Below are 17,036 nucleotides of genomic sequence, written 5' to 3' on the forward strand. Positions count from 1 at the left end.
GTGACTGTAATGTTGCTTAAACACTTAAGCATTAAAGCTGGACGGAATCGTTTTATTTAATCATCACGATTTTAACGTTGTATTTGATATAGGAAGGAGAACATTGATGGAAAACATAAAACGTGAAAATGATATTAAATCATTATATAGCTGATGTGGATAATTTCTGAATGCATTCCTGGGAGACATCGATGCCTTTTAATTTCTAATACACCGGCGCCACCTAGAGGACACATATTGTAACGGTACCTTTCGTCATTACGCCGAATTTAAAATGAAGTCTAAAAATAATGTTAAGTCTGGAGAAATAAAAAGGGAGGAACATTTTTTAAAGTTTTATTTTTAAAGACAAGAGATTGAGATAGAACCAAATAAATAATATAAATATAAATATAAATATATAAATATATAAATATATAAGTATATAAATAAAAATAAAAATAAAAATAAAAATAAAAATACAAACACAAACACAAACACAAACACAAACACAAACACAAACACTAACACACACACACACACACACACACACACACACACACACACACACACACCCACATATTCTATACATACATACAAACAAATATACACGATTCAGAATAAGCTTTTTTCCCACAACAATAATGATGTAGTGCACAGTTAAAATATAAAACACAACACCAGTCTGTTCTTGCCTTTCTTTCTCATCCTGTGTGGTTAGCAAATCACGTGGCCCAACGGCCTCCTGTCTCTCTCACTCTCACTCTCACTCTCACTCACACACACGCATGCACACACATGTTTAAAATGCACTTTTGTAAAATTTGTTTTCACAAAAATTGTGAAAATAAAATGCGGTATTTTCCTCACATTATAATTAAGAGCTTGTTGATTTTGGTTATCAGAAAGGAAACAAAATCGTTTTTTATAGCTGAATAATGCCAGTTGTCAAGCATCTTGTTACACCCAGTGGATTAGTTGGATGTAATTCGGTTCATTGAAGCATTTGGAATAACCATAAATGTAAAGTTCATTTGTGAATTTGAGCTGTAGTATTGAAATTGTACATTTCGGGTACTCTAATTTGAAATGAACACAATCACTATGATTCAATAATAGTGTCCTGACCTTTTCCGCGTACTCTCTCTCTCTCTCTCTCTCTCTCTCTCTCTCTCTCTCTCTCTCTCTCTCTCTCACTTCTGTCAAACATGCACTTAGACAGGATGAGACATAGAGGGTGAGAACTGAACTGAAGAAGCACTGTACAGCATATAGATTCTTTACTTGAGCATGGACTTTGACTACCAAAAGTTAAAAGGTCAGACGTGTTTCTATTCTTTTTAAACTATTGAGATATATAGAAAGCAAAGTTCAAATTTACATTTAACAAACAACATAACATCTTTTTAAGTTGTTATGTTTACCTGGTTCTTCATTACGGTAGAATTGCTTCATTTGAAGACTTAATATATCTTTAATATGAAATGCACGACATACACAACTGGTGTACATTTGAATGTTGGATACATTATATGATTATTGATTAAAATGGCAAGTTCATTAATACATACGTAATCTTCCAGAATTCAATTTTTTTAAGTGAATAGTTTTAAACAGATTTTTAAGTTTACCGTCAAAGTAAATATATAAATACAACAGAAGGTCTATCATAAGTCTATGAGAAACATCATGAAGTTATTCACTAACACATCATCTGATTCCTGTTGAACTATTATATTTATTTGTCACATATCTTAAGTTAGGATATTGGTACATAGTGTTAGCATAATGTATTTCAACATACTGTATTTATGTTGATCTTTTATAGTCATTTTGGATCGTTGCCAACGTGTTTGAAGAAAGTGATGTTTCCGTTCAAAGCATTCGAAGCATTTTTAGCTTCTCTGATACGATCTCAACTTCTCAGTCTCAAATAATACATCAATATATATACTGTATAGGGATATAACTAGAAATAATTTAAATAAATTATATATCATTCATTACATTTGAAAGACAATTCATCATAAGATTATTTGTATATACTGCAGGTTCTTATTACGAGAATAATTTTAAATAATTTAACGTGATCCTTTCATCTGTAGTGTATTGGTGGGGTTCGGTATACACTGCATACACTGTTTTATCAGTCTGGTGTCAAGATTAAGTCTATAGGACATTTCTTTTATTACTGTGCAGATGCTGAATCTCAGCAGAGAGAGGAGCGCTTGGGGTCTCTTCCTGTCCACCAACCAAGACCGAAACCACGTCAAAGTCTTGATTCAGAAATGCAAGTGACAACCCAGAAACCTCCAGTAAAACCCAGACGCAGCATAAAAGGTCGTCCAATAGCTCAACAAGAGACTGATCCATTAAACAAACATGGTCAACAGATGGAAAATGAGGTGAATATAAAATGCTAGAAACACATCATTTGGAGCCTGTGAGGTCTTAAACAACAAGACTTATATGGTAACACTTTACAATTAGTCAGTATGTGTTAACATTAGAGCTAACACTTCTGCAACATTTATTAATCTTAGTATATGGTAACTTTAGCATTATTAATTCTCAAAAGTTATAACTGTTCAAATTCGTTAATGCACAATGAACTTACACGAATAACTTTATTGAAATTAATACAAGCTGAAAAAATATATTGCACATTGTTTGCACAGATTTGCATTCATTCTCCAGAACGTTTCAACCACTTTTATAAACATTTCATTTACAGTTTAAATAATATATCCTCCTCCTTCAACCGTCAACAGTTTTTCCATCCGTGAACATGAAATGGCAAGTTGGTATACAGCAAGTACAGCACAGGGTTTTTTCTGGCTCAAAATGAGACGGAGGTGGTGCCATCCTAATCTTGTACACACATGCAAGTGTAGGCCTACTGTACCTTAAAGTAGCTTAACCAAACTATTAGATTCTCGCAGCTGTATTTAGTCGGACGGTCAGTTGTTACAGACAATAAGAGAAGTCTTCCTGCCGTGAGGGCTGGGAGACGACATAAACACAGCACCAGGTGGAAACTTGTTTCAGTCCAAGTGATTTTATTTTGGACAGCGGTCTCGTCACACGTGAATCCACACAATTCAATCAAAATAAGAATAAAGAAAGGAAATACATAACAAAAATCTGTTAAACTGACTTTACAAACATAAAAAAAAACATAAGCTGTGAGCAGCAAAACCAGGAATCACGCTAGCCTCGACATTAACAAAGACATTTTGAAGGTGTGGGTCTTTCTCTTGCCCACAACCACGGTCCACCAACCTTTCCTTTCTTTGTCTCCCCCACACTTATACACACTTACACTTCTCGCCCAAAACGAGTGGATCGTACCATCCTTAGGGGTCAATTAACATTCTTTAAGAAATTGTGTACATTTGGTTCAGTAACACATACACATCTATGTACATTAGTACTGTGAAATAGCATTCACGGGGTGATGACCTCTGTGCATCATCACACAAACACTATACATATTAAAATGAATATGACAATTATCAATTTATACAAAACATTATTTTGAGTCAGCCAAACAGAAATGTTTTTAAATCAAATAAAGCTTTTTATCCCTTTCAACTAACTTTTTAGCCAACTTAATTAACCAGTTACAAGGTTTTCAAAGGTGAGACCTGGCCTGACACAATGTGATATTTATAGCGTAGTGTGCAAGATGTGTGGACACGTTCATCTCTAACCACAAAGACAGCAACGTGTGCATATTAGCACCAAGTTGAAAGTCTTTTTTAGAATGCAGCAACAGTTGCATTTTCTAAATTTAGAAATGTTTTTATGTTTTGTCTATGGAAACATTCAGTTCTTTTTAACACATTTCAGTACCGTTTGTAGTGTGTGCATCATTAATGTATTTATACTTTAAAGATATTGCATTAAAGGTTTTCACATTTCTTGTTTTTGTAATTCATTACATATTTGCTATTGAGTTAAAGGAGTAGTTCTCCAAGAATAAGAAAAGTATTTCATCATAAATCATCATCATGCCATTCAAAAACCAGTATGATTTGTATTGTCTTATAAAGAACACAGTAAATTACATATTAAAGACAGTTTGGGCTTTTTCTGTAGTTTTGGGTGAACTGTTCTGAAATAAGAGAAATTTTTTAAAACCTCTTTGAATTCTCTTTTTTAAGGTGACAGTAAAGAGAATCGCTCCTGCTCTGGTTTTGGGCCCGGTGGGGACCCTGGAGGCCTTGAGCCCATCTTTGCGTGCTCACACTCTGCTGTGGTTTGAAAGAACGCAGCTGCCTCGACTGCGCACACCTGGAAACTCTCTCCCCTGCTGGCTCCATGGTTTCGCTACACGCAGGTTGCACCCACTTTTAACTTATCTTTTGAAAACGCAACAAAAATGCACTTGCAGGTCACACACATATCCGGATGTGAAACCGTGCAATACAAGCAGAAGATGTGATGTTGTGTTTACTCTCACTCTCTAAGGGAAGCAGAACAGCTGCTGCAGGATAAGCCACAAGGCTGTTTCCTGTTGAGGCTCAGCGAGTCAAAAATAGGCTTTGCACTGTCTTACAGGTACTTTTATTCATATATATACACATTTGTACAGTGGTTATTAAACATTTTTCTTATGCAAATTAACAAATACTTTAAAACTCTAGAGGGGAGGACAGATGCCGTCATTTTTTCATTGAAGAGGAGGACAGTGGAACATTTGGTAGTGTATATCTCATTGCTGGAGAAGACAGCCGTCATCGAAGTCTAGAGGACCTGATCAACTACTATACCCATAATCCTGTAGGGCCCTTTAAAGAGACGTTGACTGTTCCTTGCATTCAGGTAAATAAACAGACGGATACATATTTTCTTTTGGGGACTTTCAACCTTTTAAAAATGATTGCAAGATATTTTGAAATGATCAAAATATTGCACATGTAAAATGTACTGGATGTTGCATTATTTTATTGCATAAACTATTTTTGTTCAATGTAGGGCAGATTAACATATTTTGATTTTTTCAATTTTCAAGTCTTTGTACTTCATTTACTGTAATTTTTTCTTGCTTTCAAGCCCAATGGTGACCGTGAAGAAATTGATAAGCTGGGAATGAAGAACCAGGAAGGAGATAGAAAATATCAAAATGGAAAAGAGATCAGTCAAGACGAGCAGACAAAACTGACCATAGCTGCAGGACCAGCTGTTCAAAATGCATTACGCACAAACTCCAAACACATCACATCAACTAGAGATGAGTCAGTGCAGTATGCAGCAGTCAGAAAGCCTGTAAAAAAGACTGCCTCACTCCCAGAGTCCAAGTGTGGACCTGACACAGCGTCCCCTACTGTAGAAGTGAGTAATCACAGATGAAGAATGACAAAATCTTTAAAAAATTAATTAACATTTTTAAAAATGGGGTTACACAAGCAGTTTCTGCCAATCTCATATTAATATTGAGTACCTATAAAGTAGTATTGCATATGTTGTATCTTCGAAAAGTATTTAGTTTAGTAAGATTATTTCCAGAAAAAGACGAGCTGCTGTATGTAGGCAGGCGGGATGGAGCCACAGCACGAGCACACAATACATTATCGCATTATCTCTTCGTGTTGTTTACATTATGCACGTACGCCCCGATTACCAACAAAACACAGACATATGACTTAGTTTGATTTACATGTACAGTTCATGTCCGGCATCTTTTAGCGCTGGGACTACACCACACTTTCAAATGTTCTCCAAATCCAGTGTTATATCCACCGTTTATATAACATCCATCACTGAAATTCCGTGAACAAACAAACACACCTCAACTTCTCTCACTATTGCAAGAGTAACTAGCTGCAGGCCCACAGCGCAGCCAATATTAGTGAAGCCAATCTTGATAAGAGGGTCTTACTATCGCTCGTCGGTTGGCGGCCTATTTCTTTCACCTTGCCGTAAGCGTGCTTTTACAGGAGAATTGCCCAATTAAAAGGTATTACGAAACGGGGATCCAGACTTATAAAAAAGTTGGCGTGCTGGGGGAATGTATCAAGCACTGAACTACCACGTCATATGTCCAACTCGTTTTTAACAAGTTGACAATGTAAAGCTTGAGAAGCCAGCACATTTAATAGTGTAAATAAGTCAGAATGCATGGAATAGCATGTTTCTCCATATTAAGATATTTGTGTCATATAAACCATTTAGAGGTCATACTGTAGATATTTGGAAGTGGCTCTTTGATCCCCCATTCTTTAGAAAATGTAAAAAACCTTATCCATTAAACATTTATATATATTATTGATATGTGATTTAATGCAGACAGAGATAGACTAAAACATGAGTGTTATCTTTTAATCTAAAACCATTTAAAGTGAAAAATATTATTTCATGCAGTATAATATGTAAGAAAACACATAGCTCTCTTGCTCCTCCACTAGAATGGCAGTTCTGGGCTTGCTGAGAGACCCTATAGTCCAAGTGTTACTTTGGATCAAACTCACCCTCCGGATGCTCCATACGCCCGAGTCAATAAACCCCCCAGAGCGGCATCAGAAAACATGCCCAATGCCAGTGCACCCTCTGGGCTACAGGGGGCGACAGCAGCATCTGTACCTCCATCTCTTCCAAATTTTGACACAATGGCAGCAGATCAGAAATACTGTAAATTCGAGCCAATGCACACCTATGAAGAGACGTTACATACACGAAGAAGAGATGAGGATGAGGAGATAGACTGTTACGCCATGGGGTGGAGGAGGCAGGCAACAGGAAACGCAGGTACAGAATAATAATTTTCTCTCAAAAATAAATCATTTATTCATTCTTATGTCGTTCTAAATCTCTATAGGACTCTTTCTTATGTCGAACAGTGACTTTGTGTCCATACAGTGGAAGTCAGTGGGGTCTCAGTGTTTTGGTTACCAGCATCTTTCTAAATATCTTTTTTTGTGTTCTGTGGAAGAATGAAAGTCATGAAACTTTGGCGTGAAAAATAATGAAAGAATTTTCCATTTTATATTACATACATACATTCCATTTGTATTCCATTTTCAGGGGAACTATCCATTATCCATACATTATTTACATTTTATAAAATAAAATGATGTGTATATTATTTATTGATGATTTTATTTTATCATTGACATAAGATATAGCCTATTGTATATACTACACACTTACTTGTTGATATATCATATGCTGAATTTCACCTGTAACTTCTCTTAGTGGAACTTCCAAGGCATCATGTATATTCAGAGGTGAACATCAGGGGTGCCCAAGAAAGTAATGCTGTCTCCTCAAGACCCATCCCTAGTCTTCCTCTTAGACCACCTCCAAGAACTGCACATGCTGCTTTACGGACAGAAAGCAGTGGACAGGTAAACTAACATGTGTATATCCTTTCATTAATATTTCTGCATATTATCTGTATGCATGTATTTTAGATGATGCTCAAAATGTTTGTTTCCAGAGTTTTGATTTGCCTCCGCTGATGGTTCAGCCCAAACACTCTGGTTTCCATCATTCACATGACGCATCATCCAGCTCTATTTATGAACAGATTCCAGAAAGACCAACCAGCTCCCGGCCATCTCTGCCTCCACATAACCCCAAACGCTGACCTAGGCTACAGTTAAATTGCCTGTAGTGTTCATACTCAAAGAACTACAACGGAGTTTAAACCAAATACTGAACCAATTGGACCAGATATAGAAACTATGGAAATATAAAAATAAGGAAAACTAATTATTTCACTGCAAATTGTTACTTAAAACTTACCGCAACTGGTTGTAAAAATGTACTCCTCTGTGGAATAGCTGTTGGCATAAGTTTATATGGTTGTACAGTATATTTAAGTTAAACATGTACACACATATTTCCTTTATAACAGATACAAAAATTTTAAGAGTAAAATACAGAAATATATAGAATAAAGAGTATAAATTGTGTCTTTATATACATTTTTGCCAACCTGATGATTGTTAATGGGTAATTTTTAGAGGTCAGAGGTCATTTTGTTTATGTGATGAGTAAAAGTGCATGAATCCTCAATGTGAATACTGTCAATAATACGACACACAATGAAGCACAACAGGAAATATCTTTATAAAACCCTCTGTTTATTTTCACAAAACAGCCCCACATTGATCATAAAGAGCCGTTCAGCTTTTTTCAGTCCAACAGACTTTTTAGGCAATTACAAAAGAAACACAAGGTGTTGCACCCAAGGGCAATTTTAGGTCACTGTCAATCCTCCCATTTTATAACGCTTTAGTCCTCAGATCCCTCAAACAAAATTAATCTGTTGAGACAGACCAACATCCTTTAAAAACAGATTAAATCATTGACCATCATACCCCCAATATGGGTAACTCATTGGAAAAAAATCTCAACCCCCCCCCCTCCAATAATATACCTCCCCAAACCCATTTACAGTATGATCCCTGATCTGGTTTTGTCCTGTTAATACATTTCAGTTCTTCTTGGTCTTTGGAGAGTCATACTTCCTCTTGCTGGAGAACCAGAGAAGCAGAGGAATGCCAATGGATGGTAAGGTCATAACTCCAAAAGCAGCCCAGTCCAACTATTAGAGAGAGAGAGAAAATAATGATACCAGACTACAAAACAATACATTTTTAGTTTTACATCATTACGGGGAGTCACTTACATAATGTGGAGAAAAGCGTCTGTCAAACTCTCTCTGGGCAAGAATGCCTCCCTGACCTGGTGCACTTGTGTAACCAACCTAAGAGATAAAAAGAATAAATCAACCAATGTTTATCTATATAGCACATTTAAAAAACACCTAGGGGGACCAAAAATGCTGTACAAGCAGATGAAATGAGTAAAGCAAGAGCATACAGTACATTCAGCAACCATCAGAAATAGGATAAGAAAAATCAATTAAGGAACATTAAAAGCGAGAGAAAAGTGTGTTTTTGAGTCAGGTTCTAGGGGGAGGTTATGGGAGCAGGAGATGGGTGTGACATAAGTTTGGCAGCATGAAAATACATCAACCAAAGTATTGTCAAATGATGGGCTGCACAGTAGTGGATCAAAACAACAGCAGCCATGTTTATGAATGTTGTTGAAGGATTTCACTTACCACGACCTCTCCGCCTTCCTGTGCCAGATAGCTTACAGAAGCAGAGGTGAAGTTGAAGTAACCAGCTTTCAGTGGCCTTAGAACCACAGTGTGAGAAACATTACTGGCACTGAGAAGCAGAAATTAAGGAACATGACCTACTGAAACAGTATTGATGACAGGAAAGGTCATGCACATACATTCAGAATTTTTTCCTGTATTCATTATCCTACAAATTTGTCACACACCGTAACCTTGCACACGAGTCGGATGTGTACAAATAAATCAGTTATGAAAAAACTGTATTCTGTATGACTTAAATCTCCTTTCATCCCTTGATTCTCTCCATTGACAGTACCGGCTCGCTAGATAGGCTGTCCTCACTCTTTGATTGCATATTCTTGCATAGCTGTCAACACTTCCATCTCTCACACCATGCCGCCATCTATCAGTTTTGATATTTCTCCCGTGAAACAGTATTTCAGTTTCGCGCACAGACCGACGGAGACCGCGAACAGCGGATTTATGTTGCCCAAATGTTGAAGTATGGCCCTGTGGCTAGAAACTCGGTACATACTTTTCAGCTCATCACGCTTTATAAACGGTCTTTGTAATCCGCACTTAACTGTTTATTGTTGTAACCTAATAAACTTCTATTTTCAGAAAATCATTCCCAGACTGAATTTTTTAATGACCAACGAAAATATTGTAGGCATGGTGTAAATGTGATTGACACAACATGAGGTAGTATTAATTTTTAACACACAAATATTTTAGACGCAAATTTCAGACTCAATGTGCAATGACCACATCACCAAACATTGGCAAGAGACAATGATCCGATTGTTTGATTGTATGGCCGGTGGATTTCCTGATGAGATTACTAGTTGTAAAGACTACATTCACAATAAAAACTAGAAAGATAAACACTGGAACGAGTGGCATTGTAAATACTAATACTAAAAATATTTAGCTCAAAGAACAGTGATTGTTTGTAAAGGCTAAGTTTCAGAAAGTTGTAAAAAAGATACGGAGCAATGCGATCCCATTTCACATTGAGCATTCCTGAAACAATGCCGAAGTCTTCAGGAGGGAAAGAATCATCCGACAGCTCGACCTCCAAAGCAGCGCTAGAGAAACAAAAAAATGTAAATACACTGATGAACCAGAAAAAGTTATCTTATTGTTAGCCAAACTGCTACAAGTAATCAATACCTTTCGATATAGATGGGGGGAACGTAACACATATATATGCCATTTAGAAAAAAGACTATACCTGGTGCCCACATTGTAGATGTTGTACTGGAGGGTGAGATCTCGTCCCTCAACCGCATAACGGTTCAGCAGAGATTTGGACGCCAAAAGTCGAGCCCCTTCCTCTCCAGCTACCAGACCAACCACAGCAACCAAAGCAAATATACAGAGAGCCCTCATCTATGAGAAAGAGACACATTTACAGTACAAAACAGACCAGCGGTCAACAGTATATGAGAATAATCATGATTTCAGTTGGATAAAATGACCAAAAAAACTAATTAGAGTTCTGGAAAACCCTACAATATTAATGTGATGTGATTTATAGTCAAACTGACACTAAACATACAAAATACACAGTTCCCTTTGACCTATGAGTAAATCATAACTTGCTGGCTAGCAGTCTGCAAGCATCCATGAATGCACAAATTCAGTTTTGTGAAGAAAAAGGCATATAACTGCCGTTAGCAAAACACAATTCTAAGATACAAAGGCAAGTCATCCCTCTTTACTTAACCTTAAATGCATTAAGCAAGTTTTTAATAAGACACGTTTTATTTATTTATGCTTACGTGTACAACAGCCCAGTACATGAACCGGCCAGCACAATTGTAACGTTGCCCTGTTACTGAAGACCTATTTAATGCGATATAATACACATCTCGGAGTAAAAGACGAGTTTCAGTTACTTAAATAAATATATTAGATCTCTGATGTTAACAAAATGTGATTACGTGTACATCATTCGTGTGAGAAGATTGGAATAGCCACTCTGCTAACAAAAAGATAACATGAACTGTTCAACTGTACACAACCAAAGGCCAAAATCCTTTTTGGTGTGTCGTTCTAAACATGTTTTGTTTTAAAAGTAAGATATTAAGCAGCTACTTTACCTTCGTACTGTTCGTTGAGCTCTCAAACGGCGAAGAGAGGAGAACGCATGCGCAGATGATTTTGTCTTCCGCTGGCATGACGTGTCCCGTGTGTGCGCGACTGCGCTTTATATCTTTCAGCGCCATCTACTGGTTCGGCATTATAAGAAGAATCCTAATCTACTTGAATTTAGCATAGCCCTACATTTTAACATGACAAAACACGGTTTGTGTTGGTGCATGGGGCTAGATATCAGAATACTACAGCATGGCAAATAGGTGTCCTAGTATAGGAATTGCAGTCAAAAGGTACAAAGAGTGCACAAAGTCTTGACATTTTTGAAAACCTTCTTCAAAAATGTAACTTTCTTATTACATACAGGTAAAGAAAATAAGTTAGATTTACTCACAATTTCAAAATAACTTTTACTTAGTTTCAAGAGTAAAATTTACTTTACAAAAGTGAATGCAAAAACTTGTGATAAAAAAATAAGTAAATCCTACAAGTAGGCCTACTTTTTTTCAGTGTTGGCGTAATATTGATTTGTTATGTTGCTGATAACAAAAACAATAATTGGACTCAACTGTATAAAAAAGGATTTAATAAATGCTTAATAAATATCATTGCAGCATTTAGTTAAAATTTAACAATAAAATGCAAAAACATAAAAACAATTACAAACAAACAACATCAAGAATGGTTTCGGAAAATCAGGTAACCATTGAAATGCAAAATCATGTAATGAAATCAATTTGAACACAGTAAGCATCAACACTGGGCTATTATAATGCTTTAAAAGTTGCAAGCGTTTAAATGCAGCAAAATGACATGTTTTGCAAGGCCACCTCATGCAAAAAGAAATGTAAGGTTACAAATCGATTCCTAAATTCTACCTAATACAGTCTTCCAATCTGATTTGCTCAACTGACAGCTCTGGGGCACTCTTCAGTCCTTTTGAACTCCTCCCCCTCAATTTCAATTAATACATGGGTATACATAAACATTTAAAGATTAAATACACGGCAGATCTACGAGATATACAAAACTCTGCACTGAAAAAAATAACTTGTAGGATTTACTTAATTTTTTTATCGCAAGTTTTTGCATTCACTTTTGTAAAGTAAATTTTACTCTTGAAACTAAGTAAAAGTTATTTTGAAATTGTGAATAAATCTAAATTCTTTTTTTTAGCTGTATATAATAAGAAGGTTGTGTAAATCTAACTTGATTATTTTAAGTAAAATCTACTCAGTTTTTTTTTGTAAATTTAATTTGAAATTTTGAGTAAATCTAACTTATTTTCTTGACCTGTATGTTATAAGAAAGTTATGAAACTAAAAATTTTTTGTTTTGTTGCTGATAACAAAATAATAATTGGACTCAACTGTATCAAAAAGTATTTAATAAATGCTTTATTTAATTAAATACCATTGCAGCATTTAGTAAAATTACAAAAAAATTAGCAAAAACATAAAAAAATTACAAACAAACAACATCAAGAATGATTATGCTATAGAAAACATGTAACCAATTAAATCAATCTGAATACTGTAAGTATAAGCATCAACACTGGTGGCTATTATAATGCTTCAAAAGTTGCAAACGTTTTGATGCATCTAAAGGACGTGTTTTGCAAGGCCACCTCAGGCAAAAAGAAAATTTAAGGTTACAAATTGATTCCTGAATTCCACCTAATACAGTCTACCAATCTTATGTGTACAACTGACAGCTCTCTATCAATCTTCAGTCCTTTTGAACTCCTCCCCCTCAATTTCCTGCAATTAGACAAAAAATATTGAGTACACCATATTGTCCTTGCATACATACACACACAATTAAACCGTAACTATAAATAAAGAGAATACATGTGAACTACTATTGACCTCTTTATTATATAGTTTAGTTTTTTTAACCCCAATCAATACTTTCCCTTAAGGCAAGAAAATTAGACTTCATATCATAGCAGGTTATTTTTGCAGTATATAAAAAGACGTATGCAAGATCATTTAATAGCTAAAGTATATTAATAATAGATAATCCGTGCAAGAATTAATACATGAGTATACATGAACATGTAAAGAGGCAGATCTGTGCAGATTACAGAACTTCAGATGTGCTAGAAGTTTCAAACTAGGCCTATGTCTCTCTGCACTTTCTATTATAAAACGTTTACTTCCAGCATTTTAAATGGCGTGGTCAATTGCTTAGTTTTATTCACAGGGCAGCTAAAACTCTGCAAACCAACGATGTGCGTTGTGTACCAATGCACGGCAACGTAAACGTACCCTATATGTGAAGAAACATTTTGTTGCTGCGGTCGGCCAAGGACTATTTATTCCAGCGGAAGGATCGCCATTAGTTATTTTACTAACTGAGAAAGCAAAGAAGGAGTTGCAGGCACAACGCGAAGCGCGAAAAGCCCTTCAAACATGATTTATTCACCATACAACAGAGCCTCTCCTAACTTATTCGCTTACTTTAATGCTCCTTACCTGATCAAATGTATTACTGGATGATCGATCAGACGCTGTGGAGGCCGTAGCCTTGTTTTAAAAGTGAGCGGAAACAGTTAAGCAGCGCAGTCAAGTTCAGAAACATGTCAGAATATCCCTACACGCGGGTTATTGCGCAAGCCACACCGAATTAACATTAATCGGTTAAACAGCATCACCTAGCCTAGCACACCCAAGTACCGGTAATAAAGAGCGAGAGGACGCGGAAGATAAAATGTCACACATAAAAGTTAGCCTATCGTCAATTTTCGTATTAAAAAATACAAATGTGACGCAAAATATAACGTTACTGTTGCTCATCACTGCTGTTGTTCATTCAGAAGCATTCATAAAGAAATGCTTGTGAAAAACATTGTCGAATACTTATATGTCGAAAAAGACAACCTGTCAAGAAATACACGACAACCTAGTAAATTAGGCTACTGAACGCTGCAAAACAGTTCTAAAATACAGTGACATGGGCCCTAACATTACCTAAACATATATGAACGAGAAATAATAATAAATATATACTATAAAACATTTAGAAGACAATTAACTTTAAACATACCTGCTTGTGCGGATGATATCCGCTTCCTCAGAAACGATCCCTCATAAACGACCCCTGAAATGGCGGGAGTTACGCGCATGCGCATTGATGAATCCTTAGCCAATACTCTTCTGTAATATATCTGTCTAGAAAATATCGAACTAAATATAACAAAATAATTTGCCATTCACTCGTCTGACCAAAAATGTTAAAGTACATCGAAAAATATTTCGAAATGACACCATTTTGGTTTGTTCAGGTGCGCTGAACTCTACAACGTTTTTTTACGTTCTTATAAATACTTGAGTAATCAGTGTTAATGCAACAAACATTACATCTTAGTATTTATTTATCTTAATCAATACATGCACGACATAAACGCCATTGTAGGTTTTACTCAACATTTTAAAGTTCACACATCAACTAACTTTTTTTATGTAGAAATACTTTAGTTTTTTAAATAAAGTCTACTACCCCAAAAAATCATTTTTATCAGTGTGCACACACACACATCTATAAAACTCTCGCACATACACTGAAAAAAATAACTTGTAGGATTTACTTAATTTTTTTATCGCAAGTTTTTGCATTCACTTTTGTAAAGTAAATTTTACTCTTGAAACTAAGTAAAAGTTATTTTGAAATTGTGAATAAATCTAAATTCTTTTTTTTAGCTGTATATAATAAGAAGGTTGTGTAAATCTAACTTGATTGTTTTAAGTAAAATCTACTCAAAATTTCAAATTAAATTTACAAAAAAAAACTGAGTAAATCTAACTTATTTTCTTGACCTGTATGTTATAAGAAAGTTATGAAACTAAAAATTGATTTGTTTTGTTGCTGATAACAAAAATAATAATTGGACTCAACTGTATCAAAAAGTATTTAATAAATGCTTTATTTAATTAAATACCATTGCAGCATTTAGTAAAATTTACAAAAAAATTAGCAAAAACATAAAAAAATTACAAACAAACAACATCAAGAATGTTTTCTATAGCATAATCATGTAACCAATTAAATCAATCTGAATACTGTAAGTATAAGCATCAACACTGGTGGCTAATATAATGCTTCAAAAGTTGCAAACGTTTTGATGCATCTAAAGGACGTGTTTTGCAAGGCTACCTCAGGCAAAAAGAAAATTTAAGGTTACAAATTGATTCCTGAATTCCACGTAATACAGTCTTCCAATCTTATGTGTACAACTGACAGCTCTCTATCAATCTTCAGTCCTTTTGAACTCCTCCCCCTCAATTTCCTGCAATTAGACAAAAAATATTGAGTACACCATATTGTCCTTGCATACATACACACACAATTAAACCGTAACTATAAATAAAGAGAATACATGTGAACTACTATTGACCTCTTTATTATATAGTTTAGTTTTTTTAACCCCAATCAATACTTTCCCTTAAGGCAAGAAAATTAGACTTCATATCATAGCAGGTTATTTTTGCAGTATATAAAAAGACGTATGCAAGATCATTTAATAGCTAAAGTATATTAATGATAGATAATCCGTGCAAGAATTAATACATGAGTATACATAAACATGTAAAGAGGCATATCTGTGCAGATTACAGAACTTCAGATGTGCTAGAAGTTTCAAACTAGGCCTATGTCTCTCTGCACTTTCTATTTTAAAACGTTTACTTCCAGCATTTTAAATGGCGTGGTCAATTGCTTAGTTTTATTCACAGGGCAGCTAAAACTCTGCAAACCAACGATGTGCGTTGTGTACCAATGCACGGCAACGTAAACGTACCCTATATGTGAAGAAACATTTTGTTGCTGCGGTCGGCCAAGGACTATTTATTCCAGCGGAAGGATCGCCATTAGTTATTTTACTAACTGAGAAAGCAAAGAAGGAGTTGCAGGCACAACGCGAAGCGCGAAAAGCCCTTCAAACATGATTTATTCACCATACAACAGAGCCTCTCATAACTTATTTGCTTATTTTAATGCTCCTTACCTGATCAAATGAATTACTGGATGATCGATCAGACGCTGTGGAGGCCGTAGCCTTGTTTTAAATGCGAGCGGAAACAGTTAAGCAGCGCAGTCAAGTTCAGAAACATGTCAGAATATCCCTACACGCGGGTTATTGCGCAAGCCACACCGAATTAACATTAATCGGTTAAACAGCATCACCTAGCCTAGCACACCCAAGTACCGGTAATAAGGAGCGAGAGGACGCGGAAGATAAAATGTCACACATAAAAGTTAGCCTATCGTCAATTTTCGTATTAAAAAATACAAATGTGACGCAAAATATAACGTTACTGTTGCTCATCACTGCCAGGGGCGCAACTACTCAGTGTTAGGGGGGTATGCAGAAACAGTTTTTGCGCCCCCCCTAAATAAAAAACTGTGCCGGACATCATCATGTATGGGCTTGAAATAATAAAGGTTTATTTTAAAAGTATATCAGACAGCTACTGTAAGCCCACCATAATTATATGGTATATGGACACAAATATATAAAAATGTATTCATAGAAATTTCTCTGCCATTTCTTTCTTTTTGCCGTATCTAACACGTACCGATTCGTACCGAAACGTGACACAAGTGTAACGTATCGAACCGAACCCTGAATTTTGTGAACCATTACACCCCTACCTTTTCCATATTAATAATATTAAGAAATTAATCTGTTGGTATCAAGTATGAAGTTGGTATCAAGCTCCCTCTACACTTCCACCTAATGTTAGACCTACCTAACTTTGCTGTTAAATATAGCAGCCTAAATTCAATTTTTCAATCAGCCTAGGGATGGCATCAGATAAGACAACTATTATGCAGTAAGGTTGTGCTGCTGTTGAAATTA

General features: G+C 35.6%; 2 protein-coding genes across 2 annotated transcripts; one reads left to right on the forward strand and one right to left on the reverse strand.

The window, feature by feature from the left end:
* The first annotated feature begins 1,187 nt into the window (after positions 1-1,187).
* LOC306910298 (uncharacterized protein) lies at positions 1,188-8,055 on the forward strand. Its single transcript, XM_079484748.1, has 9 exons — positions 1,188-1,297; positions 2,179-2,384; positions 4,146-4,321; positions 4,453-4,542; positions 4,629-4,806; positions 5,038-5,316; positions 6,390-6,729; positions 7,177-7,328; positions 7,421-8,055. The coding sequence occupies exons 1-9, from the start codon at positions 1,270-1,272 to the stop codon at positions 7,568-7,570; spliced, it is 1,599 nt and encodes a 532-aa protein (XP_079340874.1). The 5' UTR covers positions 1,188-1,269; the 3' UTR covers positions 7,571-8,055.
* ssr2 (signal sequence receptor, beta) lies at positions 8,049-11,306 on the reverse strand. Its single transcript, XM_079484749.1, has 6 exons — positions 11,182-11,306; positions 10,311-10,468; positions 10,066-10,164; positions 9,056-9,164; positions 8,618-8,695; positions 8,049-8,533 (listed from the first exon to the last, which is right to left on the reverse strand). Exons 1-6 carry the CDS (start codon positions 11,257-11,259, stop codon positions 8,423-8,425), a joined length of 633 nt encoding a protein of 210 aa, XP_079340875.1. The 5' UTR covers positions 11,260-11,306; the 3' UTR covers positions 8,049-8,422.
* Between the last annotated feature and the right edge of the window lie 5,730 nt (positions 11,307-17,036).

Source organism: Barbatula barbatula (assembly GCF_947034865.1).
Source record: "Barbatula barbatula genome assembly, chromosome: 21".
NCBI classification, from domain to species: Eukaryota; Metazoa; Chordata; class Actinopteri; order Cypriniformes; family Nemacheilidae; genus Barbatula; species Barbatula barbatula.